At 50.9% G+C, this 17,538-nt stretch overlaps 1 protein-coding gene across 1 annotated transcript; it reads left to right on the top strand.

The window, feature by feature from the left end:
* The first annotated feature begins 5,765 nt into the window (after nucleotides 1–5,765).
* Nucleotides 5,766–17,448, top strand: LOC138991458 (tubulin alpha-3 chain). Its single transcript, XM_070385714.1, has 5 exons — nucleotides 5,766–6,313; nucleotides 13,591–13,813; nucleotides 14,291–14,439; nucleotides 14,528–15,223; nucleotides 17,167–17,448. Exons 1-5 carry the CDS (start codon nucleotides 6,311–6,313, stop codon nucleotides 17,446–17,448), a joined length of 1,353 nt encoding a protein of 450 aa, XP_070241815.1. The 5' UTR covers nucleotides 5,766–6,310.
* Nucleotides 17,449–17,538: the final 90 nt, after the last annotated feature.

Below are 17,538 nucleotides of genomic sequence, written 5' to 3'. Positions count from 1 at the left end.
TGTCTTCACTTGCTGCAAGTAACAGAGTCTTCCTTCCCTAGCTCTTTGACTCGGTTATATCTTTTGGTTAGACACCCACCGAGGGGCCACCTGATGTGACCAGCTGACTCATTGGAAAAGACCCTGATGCTGGGAAAGATTGAAGGCAGAAGGAGAAGAGGGTGACAGGGAATGAGCTGGTTGGATGGCATCACCGACTCAATGGACATGAACTTGGGCAGGCTCCAGGACCTGGTGAGGGGCAGGGAGGCCTGGCGTGCTGTGAGCCTGGCGTCAGACACAGCCTCGTGACTGAACAGTAACAAGGGGCCAGTGGGGTCTCCAGGGAGCAACTTCCCCAATGTGACACCGAAAGTTCAAGCAATCTAAGAAAAACGTAGATGAGTTGAAATTCAACAGAGTTAAAAACTTTTGTGTTCACAGGATATCATCAAAAAGAAAGAAAAAAATTTAAAAAAGAGTAAAAGATAAATAAATAAACGCTATCAAGAAAGTGGAGAGGGAATTCTTTGGCAGCCCGGTCGTTAGGACCTGGTGCTCTCACTGTGTGGTGGGGGCTCCCTCCCTGGTCAGAGAACTAAGACCCTGCCAGTGGGCAGCACGGCCCCCAAAAAGTGAAAAGACAGAAATCCACAAAGTGGGAAAGAGTTTTGCAAATCCTATGTCCGATAAGGAGATTGTACCCAGGATATGTAAAGAACTTTCACAACCCAACAACTCAATTAAAACCATGTAAAGAATCTGAATAGACATTGCCTGCTCTTTTTATTTCAAGTTTATTTGGCTGCTCTGGGTCTTTGCTGCGGCCCGAGGGATTTGCACTGCGGCTTGCAGGGTCTTTACTTGGGGGTGTGTGATTTCTTAGTTGCAGCGTGTGGGATCTAGTTCCCTGATCAGGGGTCCAACCTGGGCCCCCTGCATCGGGAGCCCCGAGTCTTAACCACTGGACCGCCAGGAAAGTCCCAAAACATTTCTTCAAAGAAGATATACAGATGTCCAACAAGCACGTGGAAACACTCTTAACGTCATTCGTTACTAGGGCAAACCACAGCGCGCGGTACCCCTAGGATGGCTGTCATCAAAAGTCAGATAATAGTGTTGAAGATCATGTGGGGTGACTGGGACCCTTGTGCACTGCTGGTGGGAATGGTAAGTTGGCGCAAATGTTTTGGAAAACCACTGGGCAATTCCTTAAAATGCTAAACATGAAGTTATTGTGTTGTAGCCACGCGTTCCAGGAAACAAACTCACTCAGAAAGACAATGCAGATGGTGGAGTTTATTACACCAGCGGGCCCAAGGGAGAGTCTCCTCTTAGCTAAGGACCCTGACCAGTTTTTGTGAAAACCTTATATACCCTAAGTGTACGTGCCCAAACCCACCTCCCCAAATTCCCTGAAACTAGTCTGAACAAAGGAAAAGATACAATCAAACTTAACCCATGATCATGTGCCTTAAGCCTAGGTAGATAACAGTGGACAATTATCAATAGGCCTGTGGTCATACCCCAATAAGCAGAATAGAATGTATGGTTCTATTCAGTTACACAGATAATTAGGGCATTCTTTTAGGTGCAGAGTCTAGGTACGAGCCCTGGGGCTATTCCTTCTGGTGCTCTGGTTTTCCAGCTGGTATGTCATTTCCATAGATACTGGGCATAGAGTTCAAAGTCCACAGTCCAGCCCAAGATGGAGCCTGCTCTGTTTCCTCCTTTAATTGTGTGATCCAGACATAGCTCAGTTGGTAAAGAATCTGCCTGCAACGAATGCAACCCCCGTTTGATCCCTGGGTCACGAAGATCTGCTGGAGAAGGGATAGGCTACCCACTCCAGTATTCTTGGGCTTCCCTGGTGGCTCAGCTGGTAAAGAATCCGCCAACAATGCAGGAGACCTGGGCTTGATCCCTGGGTTGGGAAGGTCCCCTGGAGAAGCGAAAGGCTGCCCACTCCAGTATCCTGGCCTGGAGAATTCTATGGACTGTACAGTCCATGGGGTCGCAAAGAGTGGAACACGGTTGAGCGACTTTCGCTGTCACTTAGACATCCTGCTCCTACGTGTATACCCAAGAAATGAAAACACGCATCCGTGCAAAGACTTGCAGGTAAGTTTTCATAGCAGCGTTACTCAGAAGTGCCGAAAAGCAGAAGCAGCACAAACATCCAACTGACGACGGGTCAATAAAATATGAAATATCCATACAGTGGAATATGACTTTTCTATAAGGATTAAGTAGTTGGTGGGACTTCCGCAGTGGTCTGGTGGCTAAGACTCCATGCTCCCAGTGCAGGGGGTGTGGGTTCAATCCCTGGCTGGGAAACTAGAATCATGTGTGCTGTGAGGCGTGGCCAAAAAAAGAAGTGGTGATACCACATAGATAAATCTTGAAAGCATTATGCTAAGTGAAAAAAACCGGTTACAAAAGACCACATATTGTGTCATTTTATTTATAGGACTGGGCGAATCCATGGAGACGGAGAGTAGAGTAATGGTTTCCATGGGGTGGGGGCGAGGGTGGGGAGTGGCTGCTTCCCAGGTATAGCGCTCCTTTTTGGGGTGATTAAATGTTCTGAAGTTAGATAGTGCCAATAGTTGCACAGTTCCGTGGATATAAAAAAAATGGAACTGTACGTTTTAAGCTGGGAGTATTATTTGTTCATTCACTAAGTTGTGTCCGACTCTTTGCGACCCCATGGACTGCAGCACAACAGGCTTCCCTGTCCTTCACCAACTCCTGGAGTTTGCTCAAACTCATCTCCATTGATTTGGTGATGCTGTCCAACCATCTCATCCTCTGTTGCTCCCTTCTCCCCCTGCCTTCAATCTTTCCCAGCTTAAGGGTCTTTTCCAGTGAGTTGGCTCTTCACATCAGGTGGCCAAAATATTGGCGCTTCAGCTGACAGCATCAGTCCTTCCAATGATTATTCCAGGTTGATTTCCTTTAGGACTGGCTGGTCTGATCTCCTTGCAGTCCAAGGGACTCTCAAGAGACTTCAGTTCTTCAGTGCTCCACCTTCTTTATGGTCCAATTCTCGAATCTGTACGCAACGACTGGAAAAACCAGTTTTGACTAAATGGACTTTTGTCGACAAACTGATGTGCCTGCATTTTAATACACTGTCTAGGTTTGTCATAGCTCTTCTTCCAAGGGGCAAGCGTCTTTTAATTTCATGGCTGCAGTCAGTTTTAAGCCAGCTTTTTCACTCTCCTCCTTAACCCTCATCAAGAGGCTCTTTAGTTCCTCTTTGCTTTCTGCCATTAGAGTGGTATTATCTGCATATCTGAGGTTGTTGATATTTCTCTTGGCAGTCTCAATTTCAGCTTGTGATTTATCCAGCCCGGCATTTCGAATGATGGACTCTGCATATACTATGGTATGTGAATAAAATTGTTATAAAAATAAAAGATAAAGCATCCATTGTTTGTAAGAAAGAACTCCAGGGACAGGAAGGGCTGAGTGGCCAGAGAAACAGATGAAACCTCTGGTTGCCCAACAGAGATGCTCCTTTGGTGAACAGTGGGACAAAGGAGTTGGGGCCAAAGAAATCTTACATTTTCCCGTGTCATTGCTATCTTTTTCTCCACTTTTGTCTGCTGCAGCTTCTGTCCTCTCTTTTCTAATGCTGGCCACCCTGAGTTTGCTATTCTCCCCTGGGCCACATTTAGCCCAGAGTTCACCATTCAAAGCCCATCAACGTGTTGTGCCGTGTTCTCTCTCCAAACTGACCCTCATGACTCCTCCCCATGAACTGCTTTCCCAGCTCTTCCTTCTTCCTTTTTGTTTTTCCTTTTGGGCTGAGCCTCGAGGCTTGCACAATCTTAGTTTTCCATCAGGGATGTCCCTCTTCCTTGTTTCTGTCCTCTGCCGTTGGCACTGGCACCTGTTCCAGCTCTTACTAGGGCTGATCGCTCTCCCTCGTTTCCGGTCAGCCCCTCTGCCCACAGCTGGCCCAAGTTCCTTGCACCAATCCTGTTGGACCTCCCTGAAGAAGAGAAGGGTTTCTGTTTTTCTCTGGCTAGCTGCCCCACCCTTCTAACCCCCAGGCCACAGTCTCTGAAATCTTTCGAAGCAAGGGAGAAATGGAGCTGAAATTAGTCACACTGAATCCATGGTGGTGATGAGTGTGGCTCAAACCCAGATCATTTGGTCTGCCACTGTGAATATTACCCCAGCCTCTGTTGACCTAGCAGTGGTAGGCAGGGTAAGAAATCTGCATTTTTCACCTACTTTAAAAAAATTTTGGCCACCAGGTCTTCGTTGTAGCACGCTGGCTCTTCAGTTGTGGCGAGAGGGCTCAGTAGTGGTCCTGCAGCCTGTGGGATCTTAATTCCCTGACGAGGGATCTAACTTGGATCCCCTGCATTGGAAGGTGGATTCGTAAGCACCGGACCATCAAGTAAGTCCCTCATCTATGCTTTTAACCTTGTTTACTTTTTGTGTGCTCAGCTGCTCAGTCATGTCTGACTCTTTGCTACCCTTTGGATCGTAGACCATGGGGCTCCTCTGTCCATGGGATTTCCCAGGCAAGAATACTGGAATGGGTTGTCATTTCCTTCTCCAGAGCATCTTCCCCACCCAGGGATCAAATCGTCTCCTGCATCTCCTGCATTGGCAGGTGGATTTCTTGCCACTGCAACACCTGGCTTCAGTTCAGTTCAGTTCAGCTGCTCAGTCGTGTCCGACTCTTTGTGACCCCATGAATCGCAGCACGCCAGGCCTCCCTGTCCATCACCAACTCCCGGAGGTCACTCAAAGTCATGTCCATCGAGTCAGTGATGCCATCCAGCCATCTCATCCTCTGTCGTCCCCTTCTCCTCCTGCCCCCAATCCCTCCCAGCATCAGAGTCTTTTCCAAGGAGTCAACTCTTCACATGAGGTGGCCAAAGTACTGGAGTTTCAGCCTCAGCATCAGTCCTTCCAATGAACACCCAGGACTGATCTCCTTCAGAATGGACTGGTTGGATCTCCTCTCAGACCAAGGGACTCTCAAGAGTCTTCTCCAACACCACAGTTCAAAAGCATCAATTCTTCGGCGCTCAGCTTTCTTCACAGTCCAACTCTCGCATCCATACATGACCACTGGAAAAACCATAGCCTTGACTAGACGGACCTTTGTTGGCAAAGTAATGTCTCTGCTTTTGAATATGCTGTCTAGGTTGGTCATAACTTTCCTTCCAAGGAGTAAGCATCTTTTAATTTCATGGCTGCAATCAACACCTGGCTTAGTATATAATTTATGTCTATAGATTATTATATATAGTTTATATTTACTTATATTTGCTTGACTTAACTCCCTTTTGGACCTGCCTTCTCAAAGATTTCAGCTCATTTGGGTTGTGCTTAAAAGAGCCGAGAAGGGGCTCTTCTCTTCGGGTAAACACAGATTCTCCCACGGACCAGGAGCAGGAACGGGGGATTTTGGGAGAGTGGTGAACTGAGGGTATCCAGCCCCCCTTCCAGGAACCTGGGAAATCCCATGTGTCCTTCAGCCAAGGTCTGTGTAGTTCTCTGGCCTCCTGCAATGGCCACCTGTGAGGTCTCCTGTCCCACCTCCCCAGTAAAAAATGGCCAAGCTAACCCGCCTCGGCTGCCAGCTGGTATACCCGCCCCCATTGGCAGGTACCCAGGCCCTGGCCTGGCCGCCATCTGCCCTTCTTCACTGCAACTTTCCAACGTCCCTGTTCCCCTGCCCAGCCCAGCCTCGCCCTCCCACCCACCTGCCCTGCTTTGATCCTTGCGAAACTCGCGATACTTCGAGACCCCTGCGTAAGTCCGGTCCCTGAAAGCGGAAGTGCCCGCCCCGGCTTCGTGGCACCGCCTTCCCGGGGCCTGTCACGTGGTCGGCAGCACGTGCCACCAGCAACAGGCTGCCAACTGAAGAGTGTTTCCACGTGTCTGCCAGGCCCGCAAACCCGCTGCAGGGACCAGCCCTGCTTCTTCTTGCGCCCCGCGCAGCTCCGCAATTTACGGATGAACCACCGAGGCCTCCACCGCCGGCCCGTCTCCGCCCTTCGCGGTGGCTCAGGAGGCACCAGCGCACAGCTTCCCGCCGACGCAGAACAAGCCCTGGTCGCCGCTTCCCGCCCAAAGTGAGGACCAATGAAAAGCGAGTTTGCCTGCGAGAACTGGCCAATCACCATTGCTGTCCTGGCCGGGGTCGGGGGTCCCAGAGCGGTCAGAGCCAATGGCCATCCTGTGGCCGGCGGCCGGCGAGCCAATCAGGACACGCAGTGCGGGGAAGCGCTAGGCAGTTGGGCGCGTGGCGTCGGACTGAGAAGAGATTGAAGAGGCTTGTGGCCCGGGGGTGACCACCATGGTAGGGGCCGGAGGGGCCTAGGGGGCAGGCCTGGGCCCGCTGAGGGGCTGGGGAACAGGACTGGAGGGCGGCGGGGCCGGGGGACGGGCCTGGACCGGCTGAGGGACCAGGGGGACGGGCCTGGACTGGCTGAGGGGCCTGGGAAACAGGACTGGAGGGTGGCGGGGCCGGGGGGACGGGCGACGGGGCTGGGGGGGCCGGGGGCTAGGCCGGGACGGGCGGCGGGCCGGGTGACAGGCTCATGTGGCGGTCTGGTGTCTGGAGCGTGCTGGTCACGGGCGGGCGCGGCTCACTTCGCCAGTGCAGTAAATGGCTCCCAGCCTCGCCGTTCCAGACTCTTCTTTCTCGAAGCAAAAGCCAGGGGTCTGTGCCTGAGCGCTCTTACTGGTCTGTGTGTGAGCTCACGAGGGCACTTACGGAAATAGGCCTTGAGATACTGAGTGACAGAAGACCGGATGTGCTGAAAAGAAGTGGCTCCCTCAATTAGGGTTGTGAGGTGTTTTGTTCATTTAAAGCAAAACCAAGCAAACAGGAATAGACGCTTATATGCCCCTTTTCTCGCGTCTGTTTTTTTCAGTGTTCAAACAGCTGGGGTCCCTCTGTGAGCAAAGACCTGCGTCCTTGTTTACCAGTCGTTGCCTAGTATTCTAGGGGTGGCTGCGTGTCTTGAGCCTGTTTTGAATCGCTGGATGTTGGGTATTTTCCAGTCTTTTACGCGTGGAGTTGCGGGGAGGAATCTGTGCCTGCGGTGTTTCTCACTGGTGTATGTGGGGCCCCAGAAGTGAATGAGACATAGTTTGAGATTCCCTTTCATCACCAACAGCTATATGAGAATTCCTGTTTTCCCGCAGCAGGGTTAGGCTTCTGCCTTCGATTTGTTCATTTTTCTGTTCTCAAGTTGTAGGTTTCTAGTTAATTGTTGAATTATTAACGACATTAATAATTTGCACGCCAGTGGAAGGCAGCCAGCACCTCTCACTGCGTGTCCTAGACCAGTCACCCTTATGTGGAGAGGCTGGAATGAGCCCTGGCAGGGCTTTACCTGGCCCAGTTCACGTCTCTCTTGTTTCCAATTAACTGAGACTGATGTCATCCTCCTCTTCTCATCCCTGTGGTAGCTTTCAAACTCTGAAGAAAGTTCATAACTGGATTAATAACTCACACTAGCCTGTGCACTCTCCCTTTGCAACACTTGGTTTTGAGGTTTCTCTTCTTGGCTATTGAACACCATAATATCTAGCTGCTCAAAAACATTTATTTCTAGCAGTGAATTATTCCAAGTATAAAGGAAAGGTATTCTCTGTTACCTGATGGGTAAAAGGATGCTTTAGGATTAGGAGTTTGTGCATTAAGGGCTGTTGTTTTTAGCAAAGGCTTTATCTTGAATAAGAAAAATACAATGGTTAACACTTTTAGAAGAGCTATTCAGCCATTGTTTGTTGGTGTAACAGGGTCTTCTCAAGTTGAAATGTCAAGTTCATGGTACTTAGTTTAAACAACAAAATTCGGAAACGTGGTGAGGGGGAGGTGGTGATGAGTTGGTGTGAATATAACCTGAAATAAATTGCACTGAACTCCGATAAAGTGTCAGCCATTGCCTTCCCTTTGTGTTAGAAGGGTTTATGTCTCAAGATGAATTTAATGGGAATTACAGCAGCAGAAATTTTTGTAAAATCCTATTTTCTGCGTCCTAGAGGCTCATCACAAAGTTGAGTACCTTCTGGAGAACCTGCCTGGCCTCAGAGGGTAATGTGTTTCTGGTTCAGCATTGCAGTTTGATTGGAATCAGAAAGAACTAGAAAATCAGCTAGGATTTGGGCCCTTTTCTTTCACTTACTAAGGACAAAACCAGAAGCTGAATTTCTAGCCTTCCAGACCTTCACTCTTAAGAGCTTAGAGTTTAAAAATGGAATATGATCATGATTGATGGGAAAATAATACCTGTGTTTAACATTTTCTGTCTCATGGCCATTTGGATGGCCATTTTCTCTTCACTCAGCCTTTTTTTTCCCCAACCTCGCTGCACTGCTTTCAGGACCCTAGTTTCCTAACCAGGGATTGAACCTGTGCCCCCTGCAGGGGAAGCTCGGAGTCCTGACCACTGGCCGGCCAGGATCCCCAGATTCTCTCCTTTTAATGAGCTTCAGTAGTGTGTGTGAGGAATTTGTCCATCCCATCTGTATCAGTCGTGAAATCCTCTTTTTCCTTCCTGATACTGGCAATTAGTCTTGTCTTTTTCTGGATACATTTGGCCAGGGGCTCATCAGTTTGGCTGTTTAGCTCCGACCAGGTGCTGGTTTCATTGACTCTACTCTGGGTTTTTTCCCCCTCTTTTCTGTTCAGTTTCTTTTCTTATACTGGCTTTTTAATGCCTTTTTTTTTTTTTTTGGCTTTTTATGTTATATTGCTTCTTATACTTGCTTTTTTGTCTGCACAACTTGGATATTTGCTCTTGTTCTAGTTGATTAAAGTAGAAGCCTGCGTGCGTGTGAAGTTGCTTCAGACATGACTGACTCTGTGTGACCCCATAGACTGTAGCCTATCAGGCTCCTCTGTCCATGAAATTCTCCAGGCAGGAATACTGCAGTGGGTTGCCATGCCCTCCTCTGGGGGATCTTTACAAGCCAGGCATGGAATCTGAGTCTCTTGTGTCTCCTGCTTTGGGCAGGCAGGTTCTTTACCACTAGCACCACCTAGGAAGCCCCAGAAGAGTTTGTAAGGCAGGAAAAATTTTCCTCTCTGGGTTCTTCTGGTTGGTCTAATGATCAGATTGATAGAAGACAGATTGACATGAGAAAATCAAATTTCACTTTATATATATGGAAGTTCTGTCAGTATAGGATCTGAGAAGTGACAAAAGCAGACTCTTTATATATCTTTTTAGACAAAGAATCAGTTATTTATAAAGATTTGAAGAAAGAAAGGGGTTTTTGCTGGGGGTCGCAAGATAATGAAGCAGTAACAGAGTTTGCTTCTGCAGCTTTCTCAGCCTTACCTCCTGTCTCCAGGGACCACAGCGCCCTCTGTCCTCCCAACAGGAGCTTTTCACCTGCTTTCAGGGGACAAAGGAGGATCAGAGTTTGCTTCTTCCACCGTCTGGTCCTCAAGGAATGTTAATTAGAAGTAATTAGTATGCCACCAGCATATTTTGGGGTGGCCTGCCCTGAGCTCCATCAGGTTTTTTCTGGTTTAAATATTTATTCATCTGACTGCACTGGCCTTAGTTGTGCACTTGGGGTCTTTAGTTGGGGCATGGGGGATCTAGTGCCTTGACCAGGGACTGAGCCTGGGACCCCTGCTTTTGCAGGGCGGAGGAGTAGCCACTGGGCCACCAGGAAGATCCCTCCATCAGATTTTACAGACACACACACACACACACACACACACACACACACACACTTTCCCTGGTGCTCAGTGGTAAAGAATCTGCCTGCCAGTGCAGGAGGTGCAGAAGACGTGGGTTCAATTCCTGGGTTGGGAAGATCCCCTGGAGAAGGGAATGGCAGCCCGTTCCAGTATTCTTGCCTGGAGAATCCCATGGACAGAAGAGCCTGGCGGGCTGCAGTCCATGGGGTTGCAGAGTTGGACACAGCTGAGCACGTGCGTGCGTGCACACACACATGCAACATGCACACGTACGCGCGCTGCTCCAGGCGCTGCCCACAATGTTGTATGTCTTGTTTTCATTTTTATTCTTTTCAAAATACTTTCTCATTTTCCTTGTTATCCATTCCCAAATACTTGGGGATTTCGCAGACATCTTTGTGTTACTTGATTTGTAATTTAATACTAGTTTCAGAAAATATATTTTGTATTATTTGAATTTTTAAAAATTAAAACCTTTATTAAGAAGTGCTTGGGGACTTCCTTGGCAGTCCATTAGTTAGGACTCTGTGCTTCCAATGCAGGAGGCATGAGCTCGATCCCTGGTTAGGGAACTAAGACCCCACGTGCCACCGGCACGGCCAGAAAGGTGCTTGCAGTTTGTTCAGCTTTTGAAAATACCAAGTTGCAAGCTTTTTAACACATACTGATTTAGCTGCTTCAGGTCTCAGGTGCAGTGTGAGTGATCTTTGATCTTCACTGGGGCTTGTGGGATCTTTTTTTCTTTTTAGTTTGGCATGCAAGATCTTTGCAAGTATGTAATTTGACAAGGTTTAATATCAATATTGGAGAAGGCAATGGCACCCCACTCCAGTACTCTTGCCTGGAAAATCCCATGGACGGAGGAGCCTGGTAGGCTGCAGTCCATGGGGTCGCTAAGAGTGACACGACTGAGCGACTTCACTTTCACTCTTCACTATCATGCATTGGAGAAGGAAATGGCAACCCACTCCGTGTTCTCATCTGGAGAATCCCAGGGACGGGGGAGCCTGGTGGGCTGCCGTCTATGGGGTCGCACAGAGTCGTACACGACTGAAGCGACTTAGCAGCAGCAATATCAATATTAACATGTTGATCACCCATGCAACCATCACCTCAATCAAGATAATGAACATATCTATCACCCCCAGGTTACCTGGTGAAGAAGAAGTGAAGTCGCTCAGTCGTGTCCATGGACTGTAGCTCGCCAGGCTCCTCTGTCCATGGGATTTTCCAGGCAAAAAATACTGGACTGGGTTGCTGTGCCCTCCTCCAGGGGATCTTCCCAACCCAGGGATCAAACCTGGGTCTCCTCATTGCATGCAGACTCCTTGCCCTCTGAGCCACCAGGGAAGTTACCTGGTGCCCTCTGTGAATCCTCACTTCAGCCTCACCCCCTCTGCCTCCCCTGCTTAACCACGTCTCTGTGTTTCCTAGGATTTTACATAACGATTTTTGGTTTGTTGAGTCAATTTGTTATTGCTGTTTGGATTCTTTCACTCATTATTATGAGATTTACCCATGTTGTTGCAACACAGTTCCTTTTTATTGCTGAGTATTTCTTTTTTGTGTGTATGTAAAATACAACAGCAGTTACCATTTTTACCATTTTAACTGTTAAGGACATTCACCTGTGGTATAACCACTATTTCCAGAACTGTTTCATCATTTCAGATCTTCTTAGTGTATAATCTGCTGGGAGTTTTTTGTTGTTCAATTTTTTATATAGTCGTTAAAGGTTACTCTCCATTTATAGTTACTAAAATATGTAGAGTCTGTTATTAATCATACCCAGTGTGTTTTTCATTTCAGACTCTTTTTCATAATTGGCGATTTGATTTAGGTCGTTTTTTATATATCAAATGCGTTTCTCCATATCATGCTCATTTTTCCTGTACCTTCCTGAGGCATATAATTCTAATTCTGTAATTAATCTACTAATCATCTGTCATTTCTGGGCCTTTTTTTAAGTTTTTATTTTGTTTTGGGGTATACCTGATTTACAGCCTTGTGCTAGTGTAGGTGGACAGCAGAGGGACTCAGCCATACACGTACATGTCTCCATTCAGCCTCAGACTCCCCTCCCGTCAGGCTGCCGAGGAACACTGAGCAGAGTTCTCTCTGCTGTGCAGTAGTTCCTTGTTGCTGCTGAGTCGCTTCAGTCGTGTATGACTCTGTGCGACCCCATAGACGGCAGCCCACCAGGCTCCCCGTCCCTGGGATTCTCCAGGCAAGAACACTGGAGTGGGTTGCCATTGCCTTCTCCAGTGCATGAGAGTGAAAAGTGAAAGTGAAGTCGCTCAGTCATGTCAGACTCTTAGCGACCCCATGGACTGCAGCCTACCAGGCTCCTCCGTCCATGGGATTTTCCAGGCAAGAGTGCTGGAGTGGGGTGCCATTGCCTTCTCCGCAGCTTTCTGCTGGGATGCTGTAAATATACCTGGGAAGAGTTTGAGCTTTCTGTGTCCTGCTCTTAAGCTTTCTTGGGTGGGTTCAGGGCAGTCTTGAGGGTTGGCCTCACTTGGCCCCACTGCTGAGGACCACCCCCGCCTCCCTGAGCTCTCTGCCTCAGGACGTCTTCCTGCCACAGCAGGCATGGGCTCAGCTACTCCCTCCCTGTGCTGAGCAGCCACAGTGAGGACCTTGGGCCTCCCTGCTGCCCTGGGCCCCCTTGGCCCAGCTGTCTCTTTTCCAGCACCAGACTTTCCAGCTGCCTTGGCCTCTCAACACAGGACTCCCCTACTCAACCCTGGGCGATCCCGGGGCTTTGCTTGGGTCTCCTCTCTCAGCTGCAGCCTGGATGTGCTGGGACCTCTGCCGGGTTTGCCTTGTTCCCTGCTCAGCGGACTCACTCACTGTTCTGTGCTGCCTGTTGTCTGATGACTGAGAAGTGTTATTTCATACACTGTGTCTGATTTTTTGAGCCATTGCTTACCTCAGGTTGGTAAATCCAGCCTTGGGTGGAAACAGAATGGCTTGATGCTAATTTTGTGTAGGTTTTTACTGCTTTTTATTGAGTGTTGGGAAGACGTTTATAATGACTGTATTCCTGTTCACAGTTCAGGTCTGTCTCCATGCTGGCTAGGCAGGTGCTCAGACAGAAAATGACTTCCTCCTTTTGCATTCCAGTCCCGTGATGAAAAGGACATCTTTTTTGGGTGTTAGTTCTAGAGGTCTTGTAGGTCTTCATAGAACCATTCAACTTCAGCTTCTCCGGCATTAGTGATTAAGGCATACACTGGGATTACCGGGATATTGAATGGTTTGCCTTGGAAACGAACAGAGATCATCCTGTCATTTTTGAGATTGCATCCAGGTACTGCATTTCAGAATCTTTTGTTGACTATGAGGGCTGCTCCATTTCTTCTAAGGGATTTTTCCCCACAGTAGTAGATACAATAGTCATCTGAATTAAACTCGCCCATTCCCATTCATTTTAGTTCACTGATTCCTAAAATGTTGATGTTCACTCTTGCTAATCCTGTTTGGACCACTTCCAATTCGCCTTGACTCATGGGCCTGACACTCCAGGTTCCTCTGCCTTGTTGTTCTCACATCATCAGACTTTCCTTTCACCACCGACATGTCCACAACTGGGCGTTGTTTCCGCTTTGGCTCAGCCTTTTCATTCCCTCTGGAACTATTTCTCTGCTCTTCTTCAGTAGCATGTTGGGCTCCTATTGACCTGGGAAGTTTGTGGGACAAAGTCCAACAAGACCCTAAGACATTAGATACTATTATCTAATATGGTATTTATATTAGATACTAAATATAGATACTAATATCTTTTGGTTTGTATATTAGATACAAACCAAAAGATAGTAGAACTATTAATTTAAGAAGTCAGGTACATCTGCGTGCTGTGCAGAGACCACGGCCGTGTCGCCAGGCCTCACTCGTTGCTCTGCTTCCAGCGCGAGTGCATCTCCATCCACGTGGGGCAGGCGGGCGTCCAGATCGGCAACGCCTGCTGGGAGCTGTACTGCCTGGAGCATGGCATTCAGCCCGACGGCCAGATGCCCAGCGACAAGACCATCGGCGGCGGGGATGACTCCTTCAACACGTTCTTCAGCGAGACCGGGGCCGGCAAGCACGTGCCCAGGGCCGTGTTCGTGGACCTGGAGCCCACCGTGGTCGGTAGGTAGCCTCCCCCTTGGCAAGGGAAGCCCAGAACCTTCGCCGGGTGCCTCCCGGTCAGAAGCCCGAGGTAGTTTCCGAGGAGAGGGGCCACCCAGGAGATAACAGACAGGCACCCCGGAGCCCGGGAGACCCAGGCCACAGGGGGTGCCCGGGGCAGTCAGGCTGGCATCCGTCCAGAGTGGCAGGACCGTCCCAGTGATGCCTGGGGTGGAGCGGCGGGTGTGGGCGAGAGGTGCCCACAGAGCCGCCAGGGCACTCCCGTCCTTTGGGAACCCACCACGCTGAGACTTCTTCTGGGTTGATGGGCCCCCGGAGCCGAAAATGGCAGGTGGGGCGTGTCTGTCTTGGAGACTCTCCCGGGAGACCTGACCGCAGGCCGGGGAGGAACGGTGCGGGCCTGCAGACGGCCGGGTCCCGGGGCCGGCCACGGGGGCGGGACCGGCGTCCTCCAAGCCCGGCCGCTGTCCCCCGCAGACGAGGTGCGCACGGGGACCTACAGGCAGCTCTTCCACCCGGAGCAGCTGATCACCGGGAAGGAGGACGCGGCCAACAACTACGCCCGTGGCCACTACACCATCGGCAAGGAGATCGTCGACCTGGTCCTGGACCGCATCCGCAAACTGGTGCGGGGGCCCGGGGGCTCCCGGCAGGGAGGGCAGGCCCGGCTCTCGGCGGCGCGTGCGGCCCGGCTCACGCCTCTCCCTCCCGCAGGCGGACCTGTGCACGGGGCTGCAGGGCTTCCTCATCTTCCACAGCTTCGGGGGCGGCACCGGCTCGGGCTTCGCGTCGCTGCTCATGGAGCGGCTCTCGGTGGACTACGGCAAGAAGTCCAAGCTGGAGTTCGCCATCTACCCGGCGCCCCAGGTCTCCACGGCCGTGGTGGAGCCCTACAACTCCATCCTGACCACGCACACGACCCTGGAGCACTCGGACTGCGCCTTCATGGTGGACAACGAGGCCATCTACGACATCTGCCGGCGCAACCTGGACATCGAGCGGCCCACGTACACCAACCTCAACCGGCTCATCGGGCAGATCGTGTCCTCCATCACGGCCTCCCTGCGCTTCGACGGCGCCCTCAACGTGGACCTGACCGAGTTCCAGACCAACCTGGTACCCTACCCCCGCATCCACTTCCCCCTGGCCACGTACGCCCCGGTCATCTCGGCCGAGAAGGCCTACCACGAGCAGCTGTCCGTGGCCGAGATCACCAACGCCTGCTTCGAGCCGGCCAACCAGATGGTCAAGTGTGACCCTCGCCACGGCAAGTACATGGCCTGCTGCATGCTGTACCGGGGGGACGTGGTCCCCAAAGACGTCAACGCGGCCATCGCCACCATCAAGACCAAGCGCACCATCCAGTTTGTGGACTGGTGCCCGACCGGGTTCAAGGTAGGCTGGGCGGGGGCGTGTGCGCAGCTTTCTGCCCGTGGCCGGCCCCGGGGCGGGGTGCTGACCGGCGCGGAGGGTCCCCTGTTCCAGGGCAGCTGGGCTGTAGGGACAGCAAGGTTAGTAATCAGTGTGCTGGACGCCTCCATCCCGACCCATACTTGATGTACCTTTACTTCTCACAGCCGATCCATAATGCTCACGGGCTAACATTACTAACATCTTACACTTCAGAGACAGAGGCTGAGACAGCTTTTAGAACCTAACGGCCTCAGGGGCAGCGACAGGAGGAGGGAGCTTTCAGAGACCCTGACCGCAGGCCTGCCTGTCCTCACTTTCCCCCGCTGCTTGCCCAAGAACCTGGTCAGAGTCTGGGGGGTCATCTGTGATAGAAACAATGGGTTTCGATTCCGCATTACTTCAGCGACGAGCTGTCACTGAGTCTCAGGCAGCGTTTGTTTCTGTACAGAGGGTCTTCCGTTCATCGTGCAGTAGTTTCTGTGGGGCCAAGGGTGGCTCACTGCTGTTTCTCCAAGCCAGACTTGGAGTGCCGCCTCCCATGCAAAACCACACTAATTCAGTGTCACAGTGAAACGTCTGCGCAGAGAAGAGCGTCCAGAATTTGAAGCCAAGTCCCAGAATGTCCCACTTTAGACCCCTGATCACCAGGCTAAGTGCCTGGCCACGCCTGGGCTTGTTAACCCTGCGCCCTCTTCCTCGTTGAGTCCTTTTTCCCAAGCGATCTGCGTTAGCTAAAGTGCTGGATCCCGCGTCTCAGCCCTGAGGGGTCCCTTCAGTGTCTGGGAGTTGCCATCTCCAGGGCCTTTGTAGATTGAAAACGAGGACAAGTAGCAGCGATGTGTGGGTCTTCGTTTTCCCATTTTAAATGTCAGAGCTTGCCTCTGACCACACCCACGTTGTTGCACCCACCTGGCCTCTGTGAGCCCCACTTCAAGACACCTTGACGCGGACCATCTGAGGGTGTACAACTCACACATGTAAAGTGACTCTCAGGGATAAAGTGTATGTGACGGGTTTCACCAATCTGCAAATATCCACGAAGTTACACCTTCCATAGGTGTTTGCAGGCCTCTGAGGTTAGGTTATAGGTTGGGGTTGAAAGCTTTTTTTTTTTTTTTTTTCGCCATGTCACCCGGCAGGGGGCATCTTAGTCCCTGGGCCAGATGTCAGCCCTTGGCCCCTGCAGTAAACCGCAGCATCTGGACCACCAGGGAGGTCTTGTCTTCGTCCATTCTTCTTGGCTTGAGGAGTTTCCTTTCAGTGCCCTTACTTTGACCTTTAGAAGGCAAGGCTGCCACCCAAGGCATTCTCAGCTGGGCAGCACTCTGTGGGGTGCCTGGCACTGTGCCCAGGCTTCCCGTCCTGGCTGGAGAGGCCAGTCTGGGGAGGTACAGGAGGTCACACTGCTGTCCCCACGAAAGAAAGTTCACCCCTGATGGTGTTGAATCCTCACTTGTCAGTCTGAGTGTGACTTCATATGTTAACAACCGTTTGCTCAGGGGTGCACCATTTTCGTGGAATCTTTTTCCATGTTTGTATTAGGTTTTCTCATTATAAAAGTGTGTATGTGGCAAGATGTTTTAGTCATGCAGAAGACTGAAGACTGAAAAGCTTCTAAAAGTGAAAATGTAGGAAGGATATTAAAGTGGCTGCTCTAGATCGCCTTCAGTCGTGTCCAAATACAGGCTCCCCTGTCCCTGGGATTCCCGTGGAGTGGGCCATTTCATGTAAAAGTGGGTCACATGGCCCGACCATTTTTAAAAACAAGCTTCCATCCATGGTATTTTCCAGACAAGAGTACACTGCCATTGCCCTCCGTAAACAGTGACCATGTTGTCCTTCCCGTTCAGGCAGGGCATCATGTGGGCATCCATGGCCCCCCCATTTTTAAAAACAAGCCATTTCCGCCCCTCCCACGGTGGTCTCCGGCAGGTGGGCAGACCAGCCCCACGGTGGTCCCGGGGGGAGACCTGGCCAAGGTGCAGCGGGCCGTGTGCATGCTGAGCAACACCACGGCCATCGCCGAGGCCTGGGCCCGCCTGGACCACAAGTTCGACCTCATGTACGCCAAGCGCGCCTTCGTGCACTGGTACGTGGGGGAGGGCATGGAGGAGGGCGAGTTCTCGGAGGCCCGGGAAGACCTGGCGGCGCTGGAGAAGGATTACGAGGAGGTGGGCGTGGACTCGGTGGAGGCGGAGGCCGAGGAAGGGGAGGAGTACTGAAGGGGCGCGGCCGCAGCCCCGCACCCGGTCCCCCGACGGCCCGTCACAGACGTGCTTCTCTATTAAAGTTTCTCAGTTAAACCCGTGTCT

This window comes from Bos mutus, chromosome 17, assembly GCF_027580195.1.
Source record: "Bos mutus isolate GX-2022 chromosome 17, NWIPB_WYAK_1.1, whole genome shotgun sequence".
NCBI classification, from domain to species: domain Eukaryota; kingdom Metazoa; phylum Chordata; class Mammalia; order Artiodactyla; family Bovidae; genus Bos; species Bos mutus.
This window is presented reverse-complemented; position numbering and strand designations above follow the sequence as displayed.